The sequence below is a fragment of the Hemitrygon akajei genome, chromosome 20 (assembly GCF_048418815.1).
Source record: "Hemitrygon akajei chromosome 20, sHemAka1.3, whole genome shotgun sequence".
In the NCBI taxonomy this organism is placed as follows: Eukaryota; Metazoa; Chordata; class Chondrichthyes; order Myliobatiformes; family Dasyatidae; genus Hemitrygon; species Hemitrygon akajei.
Window position 1 is genome coordinate 6,132,297 of NC_133143.1, and position 18,988 is coordinate 6,151,284.

Here is an 18,988-nt window from a genome sequence, read left to right on the forward strand (position 1 = left end):
GAGCCCAGTTCAGTGTGGGGAGTAAAACAGGAATTAACTCATTTTTAAATTCTTTGTACCACTCTGCCATATACCCATCTGTTCTATTTTGTTCTTCACTTAAAGTGGGTAAATCTAGAGAATTCAGGAAGGTGTCAATTTGGGTTATGCTTCCCCCTGGAACTTTGGAATATAGAGTTTTGTAAAACACTTCAAAAGCTTCTTGAATTTCACTTAGCTTATTTTTTATAATTTTCGTTCTTGGGTCCCTAATTCAATGAATTGTATTTTCTGCAATCTTTTTTTTTCAGTTTCCATGCCAATATTTTCATAGACTTAGATCCACTTTCATAATGTCTCTGTTTCAGAAACATTAAATTTTTATTGATTTCTTCCATAGCCAAACTATTAATTTCATTCCTAATTTTTAAAATTTCCTCTAATGTATCCTGTGCCAAATTCAATTTGTGCTGTTTCGCTAGTTCCTTCAGCCTATTTTGTAATTCCTTTAATGCTTTATTCCTTATTTTTTTCTTATATGAAGATATCACTATAATTTTCCCTCTTAAGACAGCCTTCAGAGTATCCCATAAAATGGGAGGTGAAACCTCTCCATTATCATTAAATTCTAAGTAAAGACCAATTTCTTTTTTAATTTGTTCCTTAAAGTACAGATCATTGAGTAGACTTGAATTTAGTTTCCAAATAGTATTCTTTGGTTGTAGGTCAAAATCAACAGATAAATATATAGGTGCATGATCACTTACATCTATTGTCCCAATTCCACAGGTGTTTATTTTGTCTTTGTCTTTTCCAAATGTTATGAAATAGTCTATTCCTGTATCTACAGAATGTGGAGCAGAATAATGAGTGTAATCCCTTCTGTCAGGGAAAAGGTCCCTTCATATATCAATTAAACCAACATCCTCAAAAAGTGTATTAACTTTCTTATGTAAGGATTTTGTTTCATAGGTTTTTCTATTGGAAGAGTCTAACTTTGTTTGTAATTGTAAATTTAAGTCTCCCGCACATATCAGGAGACCTTCTGTTTCCGCTACCATAATATCAGTAATTTTCTGAAAGAAACCAATATCACTTCCCAGGGGTGCATATATATTCAATAGAGTAACTGAATTTCCATCTATATTCCCCCTTACCAGAATATATCTGCCCTCCTTATCTCCCATTTTGAATACCTTTTTCAAAATTTAGTTTACTTAAGATAAGAATAGCAACTCCTCTCCTATGTCCTGATTTATATGAGGAGAAAAACAAATTAGTGAAGCCCACTCTCTTTAGTTTTCTATGCTCATTATCACTTAAGTGAGTTTCCTGTAAATATACTACATGGGCTTGTTCTTTTTTCATTTTGGATAAAATTCTATTATATTTGATTGGATTTAATAGCCCATTGGCATTAAAAGAAATGAATTTTACTTTGTCCTTAACCTCTGTATTTATCTGTCAATGTATCATTGAAATTAGCAGAATAAAACTTAATCGATCTACTCACTGAACAAATAAGAACCAAGAAATGCAAATAAGAACAAAAATGGCAGTGAATGTGTGATTCCAAGGCTGAGGTCTCTAGTAGATGACCCTGCGTTGAGCGACAGGAAATGTCTAGCTGTGGGGGATAACCCCTCCTACCTGTGAGTTGATGGCCCCCATTGCAGTATTCATAAAAGTCAGTGAACAAATCCATTACACAGATAAGATTTCCCTGTGTACTCCTCCTATATATATATACACACATACACACACACATACACACACACACACACACTCACACTCACACTCATATATATATTCTCATTTTGGTGGGGAAAAAGGAGTAAGTGAGCAAATAAAGAAGAATAACTAAGTAATATAAAATCCACATTATAATAAGTATTTCTCGAGATAGGTACATCACCGTCTACTTTTGCTTTCATTTAGCCTCTCCACATTTTTAATGTTAGCCAAACCTTATGGCTCTTCTGAAGGGTGTGAGGGCTGTCTTTGGAAAACTCCCGGTTTCTTCCTGATATATTTCTCTTGGCCTCCTCCCGTCTCCTGCCTTCTCGATTCTCACACTATTTCCCAAGCGGAGCAGGATAATTCCTCTGCCAGGCTTTCCCTCAGTTTGATCTCGCTGACGGGGCAACCCTCTGGCCTTCATGTCTGTAATCGCCTCTTCCACTGTCTGATACAGTTGGATCCCATCTTCATAAAACACTCGAAGTTTAGCAGGGTACGGAGTTTGAAATCTAATCCTTTCTTGCTTTAGTATTCACTTTACTTCAGAGTATTCTTTACATTTCTGCAGGACTGCGGGGGGGGGGGGGGTAATCTTGATCGAAATATATTAATTTATCGTCTAAAAACACCCTCTTCTTACCCCAGGCTCTTCATAGAATCTCTGCCTTGGTACTGTATCAAAGGAATTTAATTACTATTGAGAGTGGCTTATCTTCTCTGTCTCGGGTAGGCCTTGGGACAATCGCACGATGCGCTCTCTCAATTTTCAGCTCCATAGTCGAGGGAAGCTCCAGCGCGTCCCGCAGCAACTTTCCGACAAACTCCATCATAGACAAACCCTCCGCTCCTTCGGGAATGTTGTATATCCTGATATTTTTCCGCCGTGATCTTCACTCCAGGTCAAGCAGTTTACCTTCTTGTTGATTTAATATTTTTATTGTCTTACTTAGCATCTGTTCCACGTTTTGCACGCAATCTTCCACCTTCTCAATTCAAGTCTCTGCCACTGCTATTTTTTGATTGACGTTGGTGAGCTCTAACTTAATATCATGTAGCTGCTGTTTTATATCTTTCTGGAACTCCCGTATCTCTTTCAAAATTTTTATCATATTTGCCGCTTCGCCTGAATGAGGCCCAGAGTCCGCCTCGCTAGCACACGGTCGGGTAGGAGAGCCGCTCGCTGCACTCCTCTCGGCCGCAGGCTCCACAGTGTTGTTTTTTTATTTCCATTCTTTTTCCCCATTCTTGCCTCTCTTATCAGTTCAAATACTCGAAAATTCCTGTATTTGATGGGTTAACGGGGCAAAATATGCATTTTTTCGGAGGAGCTATTGACTTAAGCTGCCATTCTCGACAATGACGTCACCAGAACCCGACTGTAGGACTCTAAACTCCTAGCTAAGTTACCTCTCAATATTTACATTTACAAGTCGTTTTATGGTCTCGCTGTCCTGTGGGGGAGTGTGGCTTATTCTGATTGTTCAAAGTCACTTCCACTGTGATGGGTTAGTTTAGTAACTGCAGCTGCTTTTCCCATTAGTTATCTGTCTGGTGGTTAGCGGGGGGGGGGGGGGGGGTTAGTGCTCCCTGTAAATAGAGTGTGAGTAATGGGTCCTGCCAAGTTGCTTTTCCCTTCTCAGTTGTTTTTTTAATAGGAGTGCAATATCTCTGTGAGAAATTAACTGTCTACTTTGAGTTTTTGCAGTTACATGCAAAGTTTTAAAGAAGGGGGTTCAGGCTGGGTACTGTGTTTGGTGTTGTAATCTGTTACTCTGTTACTTACATTTGTTCCATCATTTACTTTGTTTCTTGTTTTCTTAATGTGTTACTTGTTTCCCCGTGCAATTGATTTTAGAGATGACTCATTTCATACTGGCCATATGAAATTTGAGTTGATGGGGTAGAAATTTGGGCAACTTTATTCCGGATACCAGATGCCCACATTTCAGAGGGAATTGAACATTTGGAGAGCAATTCTAGAAGTTTTTGTTTTTGAGTTTTTCTAAATATTCAGTGACTAATCAGAAGCAAGTGCATTTGTATCTCTCTGTATTACAGAATGGCAATGTGATGGATGCTGTTTACATTCCTGGGGCTGGAGTTTGAACTTGCACACCGGACTAACGGGTCAGATTGCTGCATTTGTATCAGGACTCCTTACTACATCACGGAGTGTTGGCATAGCTGGTTTGTTGAGCACAGGTACCAGATGGATGGTAAGTGTGAAGAGCAGCAGTATTCTGGGATGGTGTTGTGAAGATGCTGACCCATTGGATATGCCATTCCTCTGGCAACCCGTGTCTTGGGTGAGCACCTTGTCCATGCTGGTCAGTAAGAGGGCGTTACAAAGGAAGAAAGGTTTTGAATGGTATGACCAGACTGACCCCAGAACCGATTTTGATAAAATGCTCACAAAGGAAAGTGGCACTTGTACCGTTCTTGGTGAAGAATTCTGCTCCTACATTCCTGACTGTTTGGAAAACATCACTCACCTGGTTGGTCCATGTATAAGATCAAGTAGAGGATCAGCTCACTAGCTAATGCACTCCAGGGTGGGGCTGCTGGCCTTCTGCGGCACAGGGAGACTGGTGGACTGCTGTAGTATACAGGGTGACATCTGGGTTTACAGTATTGGGTATTGTACTCTTGTGCTTTATATGTGACTTAGGGAGTTCACGGAAGTCATACCACTCTGAGGCTTGAATCATAATGTTCAGGACTTTTGAGGGGTGGAGTGTCCTGTGGGGGGGGCATGGCTCATTCCGATTGTCGAAAGTCACCAGTTGTGATTAAATGGTTTGGAAACTGCAGTTGCTTTTACATAAGAACACAAGAAATAGGAGCAGTCGGCCATCCGGCCTGTCAACCCTCTCCGTCATTCAATGAGATCATGGCTGGCCTGGCCATGGACTCGTCTCCACCTACCTCCCTTTTCCCCATGATCCTTAATTCCCCTACTATGCAAAAATCTATTCAATCTTATCTTAAATATATTTACTGAGGTAGCCTCCACTGCTTCATTGGACAGAGAATTCTGCAAGTTCATCACTCTCTGGGAAAAGCAGTTCCTCCTCATCTCCATCCTAGATCTACTCCTCCGAATCTTGAGGCTATGTCCCCTTTTTCTAGTCTCACCTACCAGTGGAAACAACTTTCCTGCCTCTATCTTATCTATCCCTTTTCATAACAGTATATGTTTCTGTAAGATCTCCTCTCACTCTTCTGAATTCCAGCGAGTACAGAGCAGGTGACTCAATCTCCCCTCATAGTCTAATCCCCTCATCTCGGGAATCAACCTGGTGAAGCTCCTCTGCACCACCTCCAAAGCCAGTATATCCTTCCTCAAGTAAGGAGACTGGAACTGCACACAGTACTCCAGGTGTGGCCTCACCAGTACCCTGTACAGTTACAGCATAACCTCTTCCCTGCTCTTAAACTCAATTCCTCTGGCAATGAAGGCCAACATTCCATTTGCCTTCTTGATAACCTGCTGCACCTGCAAACCAACCTTTTGCGATTCATGCACAAGCACTCCCAAATCCCTCTGCACAGCAGCATGCTGTAATTTTTTTTACCATTCAAATAATAATCTGCTCTTTCATTTTTCCTTCCAAAGTGGATGACTCCGCATTTACCAACATTGTACTCCATCTGCCAGTCTCTTACTCACTCACTTAACCTATCTACATCTCTCCGTATCTTCTGCACAATTTGCTTTTCCACTCAATTTAGTGTCATCAGCAAACTTAGATACACTACACTCGGTCCCCTCTTCAAGATCGTTAACGTACATCGTGAACAGTTGCGGGCCCAGCACTGACCCCTGTGGCACACTGATCACCACTGATTGCCAACCAGAGAAACACCCATGTATCCCAACTCTCTGCTTTCTATTAGTTAACCAATCCTCTGTCCATGCTAATACATCACACCCAACTCTATACATCCTTATGTTATGGATTAGTCCCTTATGCAGCGCCTTATCGAGCATCCTCTGGAAATCCAAGTAAATAATGTGCATCTGTTCATCTCTATCCACTATGCTCCTTATATCCTCAAAGAATTCCAGTAAGTTTGGCAAACAGGATCTGCCTTTGCTGAATCCATGCTGGTCTGCCTGATGGATCCATTTCTTTCCAAATGCCTCGCTATTTCTTCTTTACTGATAGCGTCAAGCATTTTCCTGACTATGTTAAACTAACTGGCCTATAGTTTCCTGCCTTTTGCCTACATCATTTTTTGAACAGTGGTGTGGTATTCACCATCTTCCAATCCACTGGGACATGCCCAGAGTCCAGAGAATTTTGGTAAATTATCACCAAAGCCTCTACTGTAACTTCTGCCATTTCTTTCAGTACCCTGTGTCGTAAATCACCTAATCTCTGTTGAGATCATTATTAAAATCTGCTGAACTCTGAGAGTGGCCATACAGTTGATCGGGTGTTAAAGAGGATGTATAACACAACTGCCTTTACTGTTTGAGGCACTGAGTTTGAGAGTTAGGAAATTGCGTCATGGCTTTATAAAATTCTTGTTTAGATACATTTGCAGTACTGCATTCAATTATAGTCACCCTATTATAGGAAGAATGTGAAGATTACGGAGAGGGTGTAGATAAGGCTTGCCAGGGTGCAGAATTGGTATATCAAGATTAGAGGGCACATTGGACAAAGTAGGATTGTTTTCTCTGGACTGTCAGAGGCTGAGGAGAAATTTGATAGAAGTTTATAAAATGATGAGAAGCATATGTGTGTTATGGGTACTACCATTTTACACCTTGGTTCAGAAAAATGTTGGTTTTATTTGACAGTATATAGGTAAATGACAATGAACTTGACTTGATAGGTAGAGTAGACAGTCAGCATCTTTGTCCCGGCATTGAAATATCTAACACAAGAGGGAATGCATTTAAAGGTGTGAGGGACAAGATTTTTTTTTAAAACAGAAGAGTGTGCTAGAATGTATTGCCAGGGTGAGTGGTGGCAGCAGAAATGAGACAGGTATTTAAGAAGTTCTTAGCATGATATAAACAATGGACGCACAAAAGCAACCAGAAATGAATAATAAATTGGGCATCATTTGCTTCATTAGTTCAGCACAATACTGTGGGCCATTGTGGGACTGTTCCTGTACTGTACGTTCTCCGTTCTATATAAATATCTGCCAACTCTGACAAACATTACAGGACTCCCCTCCATGAGCAATTTTCATTTATTTTCTATTTATGAATCAGCCAATAACAGGCCATTCTGGGCCAACGAGCCTGAACTGCCCAAGAGACCAACCAACCTACCAACCAGCACATCTTCGGAATCTGGAAGGAAAGCAGAGGACCCAGAGGAATCAACTCGGAATGGGGAGTACAAGCAAATTGCTTACCGACAGTGGTGGGAGTTGAACCTGGAGTGCCAGTGCCGTAACAGCACAACTTTAACTGCCTCTGATTAATTACTAATACCTGCAAATAGTCAATTCTTTCATTTCTGAATATTACATGCATTTAAATACAGCGCTTCAGTCCTGCATTCTTCAACCTTTTGAAATTTTGTCTCTTTGTAGTACAATTTAATTCTGTGCACTGTCTGCATTTCTACCCAATCATTGGCTTGTCCTTCCTTAAATACATATTACACCCATCTGTAAACCTGCTGGCTCACCCTCAGATCTATCATACTGGGTCCCATCCGGCTGCTGTATTAGCTTAAACCACCCCCAATAGTGGTGTTGGGCTGAACGGTCTAATTCTGCTCCTATGTCATCTGGTCTTATAAATCCCCAGGATTTGACAGAACATATCCTCAGACTTTATGGGCTAGAAAAGAAACTTCTGAAGTCCTTGTGGAGACAGTTGCGTCACTTGAGGCCAAAAGCCCCAATACCGGCTCTACCCCCCATCTCTGGGGGAACCCTACCCCATGGCAGGACTTACAGACGTGGCGAGAACAACAACTTGCCTTTCAGGCCAGGTGGTCTTCCAGGTGTGCCCAGAAGAAATCAGTTCCCTTTGAGTCCAGATGAACCTACTACAGGATTCCCAGTGCTCACCCAGACATAGCCACTTCCACTTAAAAGTTTGCTAAGAGGAATGGGTAGCAGGTGAAACAAACAGTGTGGTTAAAGAAGCCCCCACCCTCCTCAGAATCCTACTAGCTAACATCTAGTTGATAAACAAAGAGCAAGACGAGCCTACCAAAGAGAACTGAGGGACCACTGTGCTCTAGATCACGGAAACACGATGTGCAACACAGAAATGTGGTTACACCTGTTGCACCTGACCGCACCAAGTGAGCCACAATTCTCAATTCACCAGATGGAGTCCTTGGACAAATGTGGAGGCAGAGAGCCTGCTTCTTAATCAGCCCCTCATGAAGCTTGGATATGACAGTCCTGCCAAATTCTTGCTCACCCATCTTGGAATAACTTCAAAGTCAGAGTCTTCAAAAAAAGTGCATTATCAAAGTACAAATGTCACTATATACTAACTTGAGATCCATTTTCTTGTGAGTATGCACAGTAAATACAATAGAATCATTGAAAACTGCACACAAGACAAACAACCAATGTGCAAAGACAACAAACTCTCAATACAAAAAAAAAACACAAAACAAAATAATAATAAATAAACAATAAATATTGAGATGAAGAGTCCTTAAAAGTGAGTCCATGGGCTGTGGGAGCAGTTCAATGTTGGGGTGAGTGAAGTTGAGTGAAGTTATCCCTTCTGGTTCTCCTGTCCCATGAGGGGCCCAACCACCAATACAGACACCTACTGCACCACCCACCACCCACATCAGGTCAATCAAATCACCAAGTTATGTTACTTATCCCTGCATACAAACAAAAGCTAAAACATGAGGATCCAATACAGATCATTCAGTACTGGTCTGAGGAAGCAGATGAGCTTCTATGCAACTGCTTTGAGTCAATAGAATGGTCTACATTCAGACTCAACAGCCAACCTAGATGAGAATGTCACCTCCATCATGGACTTCGTCAGCAAGGGTGCTGAACACCGTGCAGAAAAGAGAAAATTCCAGGTGCACCAAACCAGAAACCATGAACAAACCTGACGAGCCACTCCATACTTAAATCCATGAGTGCAGCGTTGACCTTGACCAAAGCTAAAGTTATCAGGAATGCCAAGAGACAGTATCAGTCCTCAGTTGTGCCAGGGCTTATGTGACACAGCAGCATCACGGATAAGCTTAGTGGATTCTATACACACTTTGAAAAGAAGAAGATTTGACTGTTACCACCCACCTCAATAACCACCAATGCATCTGACCCCATGGTCACCGATAAAGACACAATGTCAGTCTTCCAGAGAGTGAATCTGATGCTGATGATGTCCCTGGCCATGTCCTTAGATCAGCTGCTGGGAATATTTGCCAACATTTTTAACATCTTCCTGCTTCAATCCGAGGTTCCTATTTGCTTTAAGAAGACGACTATCGTCCTTGTACCAAGAGAAACAAGGCAACATTCCCTAATAACTACTGTCCAGTGCTCAGCTACCCACCATCATGAAGTGCGCTGAGAGTCTGCTACATGGCATACATTAATTCCAGCCTCCTAGACTACCTCGATTACTGCAATTCATCTACTGCTGAAGCAGTTCTACTGTAGATGTTATCTCCATGACTCTACACTCATCTCCGGAGGATCTGAACAGTGGACACCTAGGTTAGTTTGTTTATTGACTACAGCTCCACCTTCAATACTCTATTTCCAAGCCAACTCATCACCAAATTCTGGACACTGGAAGTCAATGTCTCCCTCTACAAATGGACCCTTGACTTCCTGACCAACCGACCACAATCAGTAAGAACAGGCAGCAACACCTCTGCCATGATTATTCTCAAAATTGTGTCCTCTGCCCATACTCTACTCCGCGTACACTCATGACTACGAGGCCAGATTCTGTTCTCCCTCCATCTACAAGTTTACAGATTACATCATTGTATTGGGCCATATATCAAATAACAGGCCTGAGTATACGGCAACAACCTTTTCCTCAAAAGTCAGCAAAACAAAAACTGGACGCAGACTTCTGCAAAGGAGGAGAGGATTGTGCACATGCTCCTAGTTACAAATGTTTTAAAAAATTAACTGGTTGGTAGATTAATTGGTCATTGTACATTGTCCTGTAACCAGGCTAGGGTTAAATCAGGGGACTGCTGAGTGGCCTGGCTCTAAGTGCCAGAAGGGCTGATTCTGCACTCTATCTCAATAAATAAATAAAAGTGCGAAGGTCAAGAGCATTTAGAGCTTTAAGTTCCTAATAGTGAATATAATTAATAGCTTGCCCTGGTTCAAGGACAGCTTCTATCCTGCTGTAATGACTACTGAGTGTTTCCCTAATATGAAACCAGCAGAGCTGAGGACCCTGCCAAGAAAAAGGCCACACACCCAACCACTGTGTGAGGCCCGGAGTTCAAAATGTCATGATTGCCGAGCTCAAAGCCCGAAGCCAGCGGCTCTGAAAGTTGAAACTTGATAGTAAAGGCTCCTTGAGTCAGCATGTCTGGAAGTGTGGGGCCTGATGTCTGTGAGTCGGGCTCACACAGAGGTTGGTGGCCTGGAGATGTCTTTTCCTGGGCTTGGAGACCTGCCTGCGTGTGGGAGAAAAGGAGCTCGTTTTGCTGTTCTGTGTTAATGTTGTTGCTTGTGTTGTCTGATGAACATTGTGGGCATGTAATGTGTGCTGATACTTGCCCCCAGGGCATCCTTAGTTTGTGTTGATAATGCAAGCAACACATTTCACTTTAATGTATGTGATAAATAAATTGATCTGAATCTGAATCTGGTCCAATTATGTTGACACCAATCAGGAAAATGACAGGGCTTCTAGTTCCTCGGCAGGTTTTAGCACTTCCCCTTTGACCCTCCCCAATTCTTGATCTTTACACTACATGATGCATTCTATCCAGATACCTCCAAACTGATGGCATAAACATCGATTTCTGAAACTTTCTGTAATTACTACTTTCCTTTTCCCTTTTTTATCATTACCCCCTCACTCCTTCTCTTCTCCCCTCCAACCCTGATGACCTGCCCATCAGCTCCCTCTGGTTTCCCTCCTACTTCTCTTTATTCCTTGGTCTGATGTCCTCTCCTATTAGATTCCTTCACCCTCAAGCCTTTACCTCTTCCACCAATCACCTCCCAGATTCTTAAACATCTGCCCATCCCATCGACCCACCTTCTACCTCAGCTGGTCTCACTATCACCTGTCAGCTTGTTCTCCTGTCACTCCAAACCTTCCCCTTCTTATGCTCGCTTCTGTTCCCTTTAATTCCAGAAGACCATAAAACCATGCTAGGAGCAGAATTAGGCCACTTGGCCCATCAAGTCTGGTCTGCCATTTTATCATGGCAGATCCATGTTTCTTCTCAGCCCCAATCTCCTGCCTTCTTCCCCTATCCCTCATGCCCTGTCCAATCAGGAGTCTATCAACCTCTGCCTTAAACATACATAAAGACTTTATTTACATACTTATTGAAACAGAGCATGGAGTAGGCCCATCTGGCCCTTCAAGCCATGCTGCCAAGTAACACCCTATTTAATCCTAGCCTAATCATGTGACAATTTACAATGGCCAATTAACCTACCCACAGGTACTTCTTTGGATTGTGGGAGGAAACTGGAGCACTCACAGGAAACCCACACAGTCATGGGGAGAACATACAAACTCCTTACACTTGACCTCCACAGTTGCCTGTGGAAAAGAAATCCGGATTCAACACTCTTCAGTTAAAAAAACTCCTCCGCATCTCAGTTCTAAAAGGAAGCCCCTCTCTTTTGAGACTATGTCCTCTGGTCTTAAACTCTCCCACCATAGGAAATATCCACTCTATCAAGATCTTTCACCATATGATAGGTTTCAAAGACATTTCTGCTGATTGCTAGTGAATATAGGCTCAGAGCCATCAAATATTCTTCATATGACAAGCCATTCAATCCTGGAATAATTTTTACAAACGTCCATTCAACCCTCTCCAGTTTCAGCATATCCTTTCTAAGATAAGGGGTCCAAACTGCTCACAATACTCCCAAGTGAGAGCTCACCAGCACTTTATAAATTCTCAACATGGCATCTTTGCTTTTACATTCTAGTCCTATCGAAATGAATGCTAACATTGCATTTGCCTTCTGCAACACAGACCCATCCCGCAAATTAACCTTTAGGGAACCCTGCATAAGGTCTCCCAAGTCTCTTTGCACCTCTTTTTTTGTATTTTCTCTCCATTTAGAAAATAATCAACCCTTTCAGTTCTTCTACTAAATTGCATGACCATAGACTGTATTCCATCTGCCATTTCTTTGGCCATTCTCCTGATCCAAGGCCTTTGGTAGCCTCTCTACTTCCTCAAAACTACTTGTGTCTCTACCTGTCTACATATCATCTGCAAACTGTGCAATAAAGCCATCAATTCCATCACCCAAATCATTGACATATAACGTAAAAAGAATCTGTCCTGTGAAACTCCACTTGTCACCAGCAGCCAACCAGAAAAGGCTCCCTTTACTGCCATTCTTTGCCTTCTGCCAATCAGCCAATCAGCCACTGATTTACCCATGCTAGAATTTCTCCTGTAATACCATGGGCTCCTAACTTGTGTAGCGTCCTCAGGTGTGGCACGTTGTCAAAGGCCTTCTGAACATCCAAGTGTATAATTTCAACTGATTCTCCATTGTCTACCCTGCTTATTGTTTCTTCTAAGAATTCCAGCAGATTTATCAGGGCAAGATTTTCCTTTGAGAAAACCATGCTGACTACAGTCTATTTTATCCTGTGCCTCCGAGTACCCGGACACTTTATCTTTGATAATCAACTCCAACATTTTCCCACCTACTGAGGTCAGACTGACTGGCCTACAATTTCCTTTCCTATGCCTCTCTCCCTTCTTGAAGAGTGGAGTGACATTTTAAATTTTCCAGTCTTCCAGAACCATTCCAGATTCTAGTGATTTTTGAAAGATCGTTACTAATGTTTCCACGATCTCTTCAGCCACCTATTTCGGAACCCTGGGGTGTACACCATCTGGTCCAGGTGACTTATCTACCTTCAGACCTTTCAGTTTCCCAAGGATCATCTCTCTAGTAATGGTAATTTCACACACTTCATAACTTCTGACACCTGGAGCTTCCACCACACTGCTGGTGTCTTCCATAATGAAGAATGTTGCAAAGTACTCATTAAGTTCATCCACCATTTCCTTGCCCCCATTACTACCTCTTCAGCACCCTTTTCCAGCGGGGGGGGGGGGGGGGTCCGATATCCACTCCAGCCACTCTTTTACACTTTATGTATCTGAAGAATCTTTTGATAACCTCTTTACTACTATTAGCTAGCTTACATTCATATTCCATCTTTACCTTCTTAATGACCTTCTTAGTTGCCTTGTGTTAGTTCTTCAAAGGCTCACAAGCCTCTAACTTTCCACTAATTTTGCTCTATTATATGCCCTCTCTTTGGCTTTATGCTGGTTTTGACTTACAAGATCATAAGATATAGGGGAAGTAGGCCATTCAGCCCATCGAGTCTACTCCACCACTCAATCATGGGCTGATCCAATTCCTCCAGTAATCTCCCCATACCCTGCCTTCTTCCCATACCCTCTGATGCCCTGGCTGATCAAGAACCCATCTATCTCTGCCTTAAATGCACCCAATGACTTAACCTCCACAGCTGTTCGTGGCAACAAATTCCACAGATTTACCACCTTCTGACTAAAGTAATTTCTCCACATCTCTGTTCTAGATGGATGTCCTTCAATCCTGAAGACATGCCCTCTTGTCCTAGACTCCCCTACCATGGGAAATAATTTGCCATATCTAATCTGCTCAGGCCTTTCAACAATCGGAATGTTTCTATGAGATACCCTTTTATAAAGTATATTATAAACTATAAAACATACTAACTATGACAATACAGATATTACCAAGGCACAATTCTCTTTTCCTACCCTCTCCCTAGTTATCTTCTTGCTTTTAAAGTAACACATTGGAACTCTTTAATCCTACTTGCCAAGGATATTTCATGGCCCCTTTTGGTATTCCTGGCCCTTTGCTTGAACTCTTTCCTACTATTTTTATATCCCTGACTGATCTTAACTTCATAAATGTTACATATGCTTTCTTTTTCTATTTGACTAAATTCATAACCTTCCATTACCTTAACCTGCCATCCACATCCTTCATCCTTACTGGAACATGCAGTCCTGAGCTCTGACGTAATGGTCTTCAGACAACTCCCACTTCATATGTGTACTTGACAACCCCTTAGGAGGTCATACTCAACTTGAGTGATCACACTACCACTACGAGCCTAATAAGAGTTAATTCCCCATAGCTCCTGTCTAATAACATCATAATTTGTCTTCACCCAATTTAGTATCCTCCACAAGGTCCAAGCTTATCTGGAGGCCAGGGACGACCATGGACGTTGCATCCCAGCTGTCTACTTGATGCACAAGCCTGGGCAGTATGATACGGAGAGCAAGCTGTTGCCCCTGTAGCAGGCTCCCCCTCTCCATGCGGGTGTTGAAACCAAAGGAATGGCAGAGACTGATATTAGTTTGGCACCAGCTCATTACAGGAGATGCCATTGTTGAACTCAACATAGGGCTTCTCTTGTTAGCCACAGTTGTGTCATCTTTCCTTTAGAATACTTATTCCTATTTGGGATGCTTTCTGAATTGTCTCCAGAAATCCCAGCCATTGCTGCTCAGCCATCATCCCTGCCAGTGTTCTTTTCCAATCAGTTCTGGCCAACTCCTCTCTCATGTCACTGTTATTCCCTTTACTCCACTGGAATACTGATACTTCGGACTTTTGCTTCTCCTTCTCAAATTTCAGGGTGAAATCAATTATTTTATGATCACTTGCCCCTCAGGGTTCTTCTACTGTAAGCATTTTGATCAATTCCAGTTCATTCCACAACATTCAGTTGAGAATAGATGGTCCCCTAGTGGGCTCAACCACGAGCTGCTCTAAAAAGCCATCTCATAGGCACTCTAGAAATCCTCTCTCCTGGAATCCTGATTATCCCAATCTATCTGCATATTGAAATCCCCCGTGACTATTGTAAAACTGCCCTTTTGGCATACGTTTTCTATCTCCTGTTGTAATTAGTAGACCACATCCATAGTTCTGTTTGGGGTGTAAATACAACTCCCATCAGGGTCTTTTTACCCTTGCAGTTCCTTAGCTCTATCTACAACGATTCAACACCTTCCAACCCCATGTCACCGCTTTCTAATGATTTGATTTCATTTTTTACTAACAGGGAAACACTGCCCCCCTCTGCCTTCCAGACTATTCTTTTGATACAATGTGTATCCTTGGACATAAAGCTCCCAGCTATAATCTTCTTTCAGCCATGATTCAGCGATGCCTACAACATCATACCTGCCAACCAGTAATTGTGCTACTAGTTCATATACTGTGCACATTCAAACATAACACCTTCAGTCCTGTATTCACTCTTTTCAACTGTGTCTGCCTTTTATGTTGCAACTCAACCTGTTGACTGCAATTTTCTCCTGTCAACAGCATATCCTCACTACACATTACCTCTGTTTGTAAACCAGCTACCCATCTTCAGCGCCTTTCATTGCATTGGAATATACGCAGATCAGGACACTAGTCACACTGCGTTCAACCTAAGTTTGTCTGAGGTCTTACTGATACATGCCTCCAGAACCTCTCCATTGACTGTTCTGGAATTCTGGTTCCATCCCCCTGAAACTCTAGTTTAAACCCCACCGTGCAGCATTAATAAGTCTTCCTGCTGAGATATTAGTCCCCTCCAGTTCAGGTCCAAACCATTTCTTCTGTACAGGTCCCACCTTCCCTGGAAGATAGACTAATGATCCAAAACTCTTCTAAAATCACCACCTTCTTAGCCATGTATTAAACTGGATAATCTTCCCAGTTCTGGCCTCACTAGCACGTGACACTAATAGCAATCCTGCGATCACAACCGGGAGGCAGAGCGAATGGATGATAGCGCTAAATGACGACTTCTTTGCTTGCATCTTCGGAAACAGCTCTATTTCCATCTTTAATATCTCTATTTTTCCCGTTCAGGGTTCTTTTTGAAGACCCTGACCTGGAGTTAAACGCTGACTACGGCTCTTTGCGGGAATGGGACCCACTCTCGGGTTTTCACAACTGGCCGTTGTTCAGCACGCCAAGGACTCAGACTAAGAGTTCGGCTCCGCTTTGGAGGCCTAGGATCTCGGGGCTCTGGAGAAGGGTGGATTGAAGGTCAGTGTCCCAGACCGGTGTGTCGTGGGAGCTGGAACATCTTTGGCTGTGTGCCCAGAGACCTGAGATCTTTGGGCACAGAGCTCGAGAAAAGTAATGGAACGGACTTTTAACATTGTAAACCAGCGAGTTGTTTGTTATGTCTGCCTGCCCTCTCGCTGTGAAGCAGAGACGTCTCATTAGGGAGAGAGAGAGCCTGTGGTATGTTGAATGCCGGGTGAACAATGTAGTCTTTGGAGTACTGCAAGTCTGTGTCTTTACTGTTGCTTTTGCTGCACGCTTGAGTGCGCTGTGACAGGAGACAATGCTTTTTTTTTGCCGGTGGGGGGAAGAGGGGATTGTGCTTGCTGCCGCTAACTCGCAGGAGGGAGGGGAGCTGCGGGGGGACTTTGGGGTTCTAACATTTAACTGTCCTTCATTCTTTGGGGCACTCCTCTGTTGGAGGTCAGGTCATTAAATAAATTTGAGACAGATAAGTATTTAAAATTGATTAGCTTAATTAGTTTGGTACAACATTGTGGGCAGAAGGACCTGTTTCTGTGCCATCCGATGCCAAGTTCCAGACTGGGGAACTGGGGCTCTGGGGAGCTGGCACAGATGAGAAGTTAAGGCCAGTACAGATCAACTAGGATCATACTGAATGGCAGGGTAGGTTCAATGGGACAGTGGCCTACCCCGCTTCCTATTTTCTGATGTTCTGAGAATATCCAAGTATTCCACAAATGTGGTGGAAGATGCCGAGAAATTTACACTAAAAGCAAGGATACCAACCTGAAGGGTTAACCATTTTTCTCTCTGTACAGATGCTGCCTGACTGAGTAGTCCTTTTACTGAGAAACAAGTATCTTTATTTAAAACAAAACACAGCTTTCACACTGTATGGTTACTTGCAAACAGGGATACAGATTCTAATCAATTTTTCAATAAAAATATAATTGTGATACCAAGCAACTGTCAATTACACTGTTCTAGGTTCTGACTGCCAAGAAGCAGTTTTTTTTAAGCAGGCTGGAGTTTACCACGCAAAAAAATGTCAACAATTGTGTTCAGACCTAAGCTCTGGCCACTCAGTTGTGTCCACATTTTATCTCAATATCTGCTACTGGTGCTCTTGAAAGGCTGAAATTATCCCAAAATGTAATTCCTACCTAAGTCGCTCCTGCTCCTTCTTCCGAAGGTGAAAATCCCGCTGGACCACTTGCAGCACATGCTCTGCTTCGTCCTCTGTTAAAGTAGTCAGGTCCAGCTTCTTCCCCATCCTCTCTGTATCTGCACTCAGCAGGCTGTCTCAACCTGAGAACAGAGTTTTCACAACAACGTTAGTCTACAAGACCAAAGATACGGGAGCTGAATTGGGCCAATCAGCCTATCTAGTCTGCTCCACCATCGACTCATGCATGACATTTTTTTTTGTCTTTCAATCCCATTCTCTTAGTTTCCCTCTATAACTTTCAACCTAGTTACCAATCAAGAGCCATCAATCTCTGCCTTAAATTCATCCAGTGACTTTGCCTCCAGGGCAAGAAACTTCTCCTTGAAGTGGACAAAGGTCAGCCATCACTGGGGCAGACTTCAAGCTAGATTAGAGCATTGAGGCCCAAGAGCGGAACACAAATGTTCAGCCCCTCTACTTTGTGCCAGCCAAGATCACCTCACCTGAGCCTATCCCATCTGCCTGCGTTTGATCTATCTGCCTCTCTTCTTGTTATGACCATCGAGCAAGAGTTACAGGAGCCTTGGGTTCCACGCCATCAGGTTAATGACAGCTATTGTCCTAAAACCTTCAGGCTCCTGGATGGCATAGGTAGTTTCACTTGCGTCAACAGTTAACTGACTACACAGTCTGTAGGCTCACTTTCTACCTTTATTATGTATCATTTTCATGGATTCTGTTGTATTTATTTTTTTCTAGGTGCCTGCAGAAAAAATCAAAGTTTTATATAGTATACATACTTTGAGAATAAATTTACCTTGAACTTTGAACTCCAGTTGAAGAAATTTCTCCACACCTCTGCTGTGCCATCAGATCCTAGACTTCCCTACATCCTCTCCACATCAATGTTCCCTCTAAGGTGTGCACATGTGCACACGCTCACATCTTTTGCTACTAGTGCTCAAAGGAATTTAAACTGCACACAATAGGTCACCCTCCACCTCATTGGCATGTTAACTACATTTCACAATTGTGCACAATCACATTTCCTTTCTTGGTTTCTGATGCAGACGGTGTTGACAACGTGGAGTTTGCAATGATCTGCCTGCAGATTTTAGAACTGGCTTACTTATACTGTTTTGAAGAAACGATTGATTCACCGTGTCAAATTCCAAAGAAGCAAAGTGCTGAAGCGCAAAAGAACCGCGGGTTCATTTAAAGAGGAACGGCTTAATGAAACAGCAGAAACTGCTACACCGAAAGCTCATGAGGTCAGGAATGTGCAGCTACGAGAAATATTAAAGTACAACACAGAAAGTGGTGTTACCTGCGTGTATTGTCATGATGCAAAAGTTGCTGGAGAAATTGCAAGTGGGAAGAAGTGGAGTGATATTTGGAAACTTGACTTTTTAAATCGTCATTTAACAAGCAAATTACACATGGGCAGTGTGCAGAAGCTCCGGCTAGAAAATCCTTCATTACCCGCTATAGGCCTGCTACATATGTCTTGTGAGAGTGCAGATGAACAAGAGCAAAATCCTTCAAACCCAGAGGAGATCAAAGGTCTTATTGACAGTGTTTTGCTAGCTGTTAAGATGAATACCTCTGAATATAAAATTCAGTGCTCACGTTGGTGTCACTGGGCAAAAAAAACTGCACAGCACAAGATTTTTGTGCACACTGGTCATTACTAACTAAAGGAAACATTGCTCCACATCCACTATCCAGACTTTTCAGTATTCAGTAATTTTCAATGTTATTTCCTCATCCATAATTCTGAACTCAGAACAGAAGCCATCAAACACACTTCATACACTAAGCAGGACAGAATCTTGATCCTTC

At 42.5% G+C, this 18,988-nt stretch overlaps 1 protein-coding gene across 1 annotated transcript in view; it reads right to left on the bottom strand.

Moving 5' to 3' along the window:
* Positions 1–18,988, bottom strand: part of LOC140714004 (rab effector MyRIP-like) — a 706,896-nt gene that overhangs the window by 641,510 nt on the left and 46,398 nt on the right. Inside the window, exon 2 of the mRNA XM_073024678.1 lies at positions 17,142–17,286. Within this exon, the coding sequence (XP_072880779.1) occupies positions 17,142–17,251 (110 nt within the window). The 5' untranslated portion in view covers positions 17,252–17,286. The remainder of the gene's footprint in view (positions 1–17,141; positions 17,287–18,988) is intronic.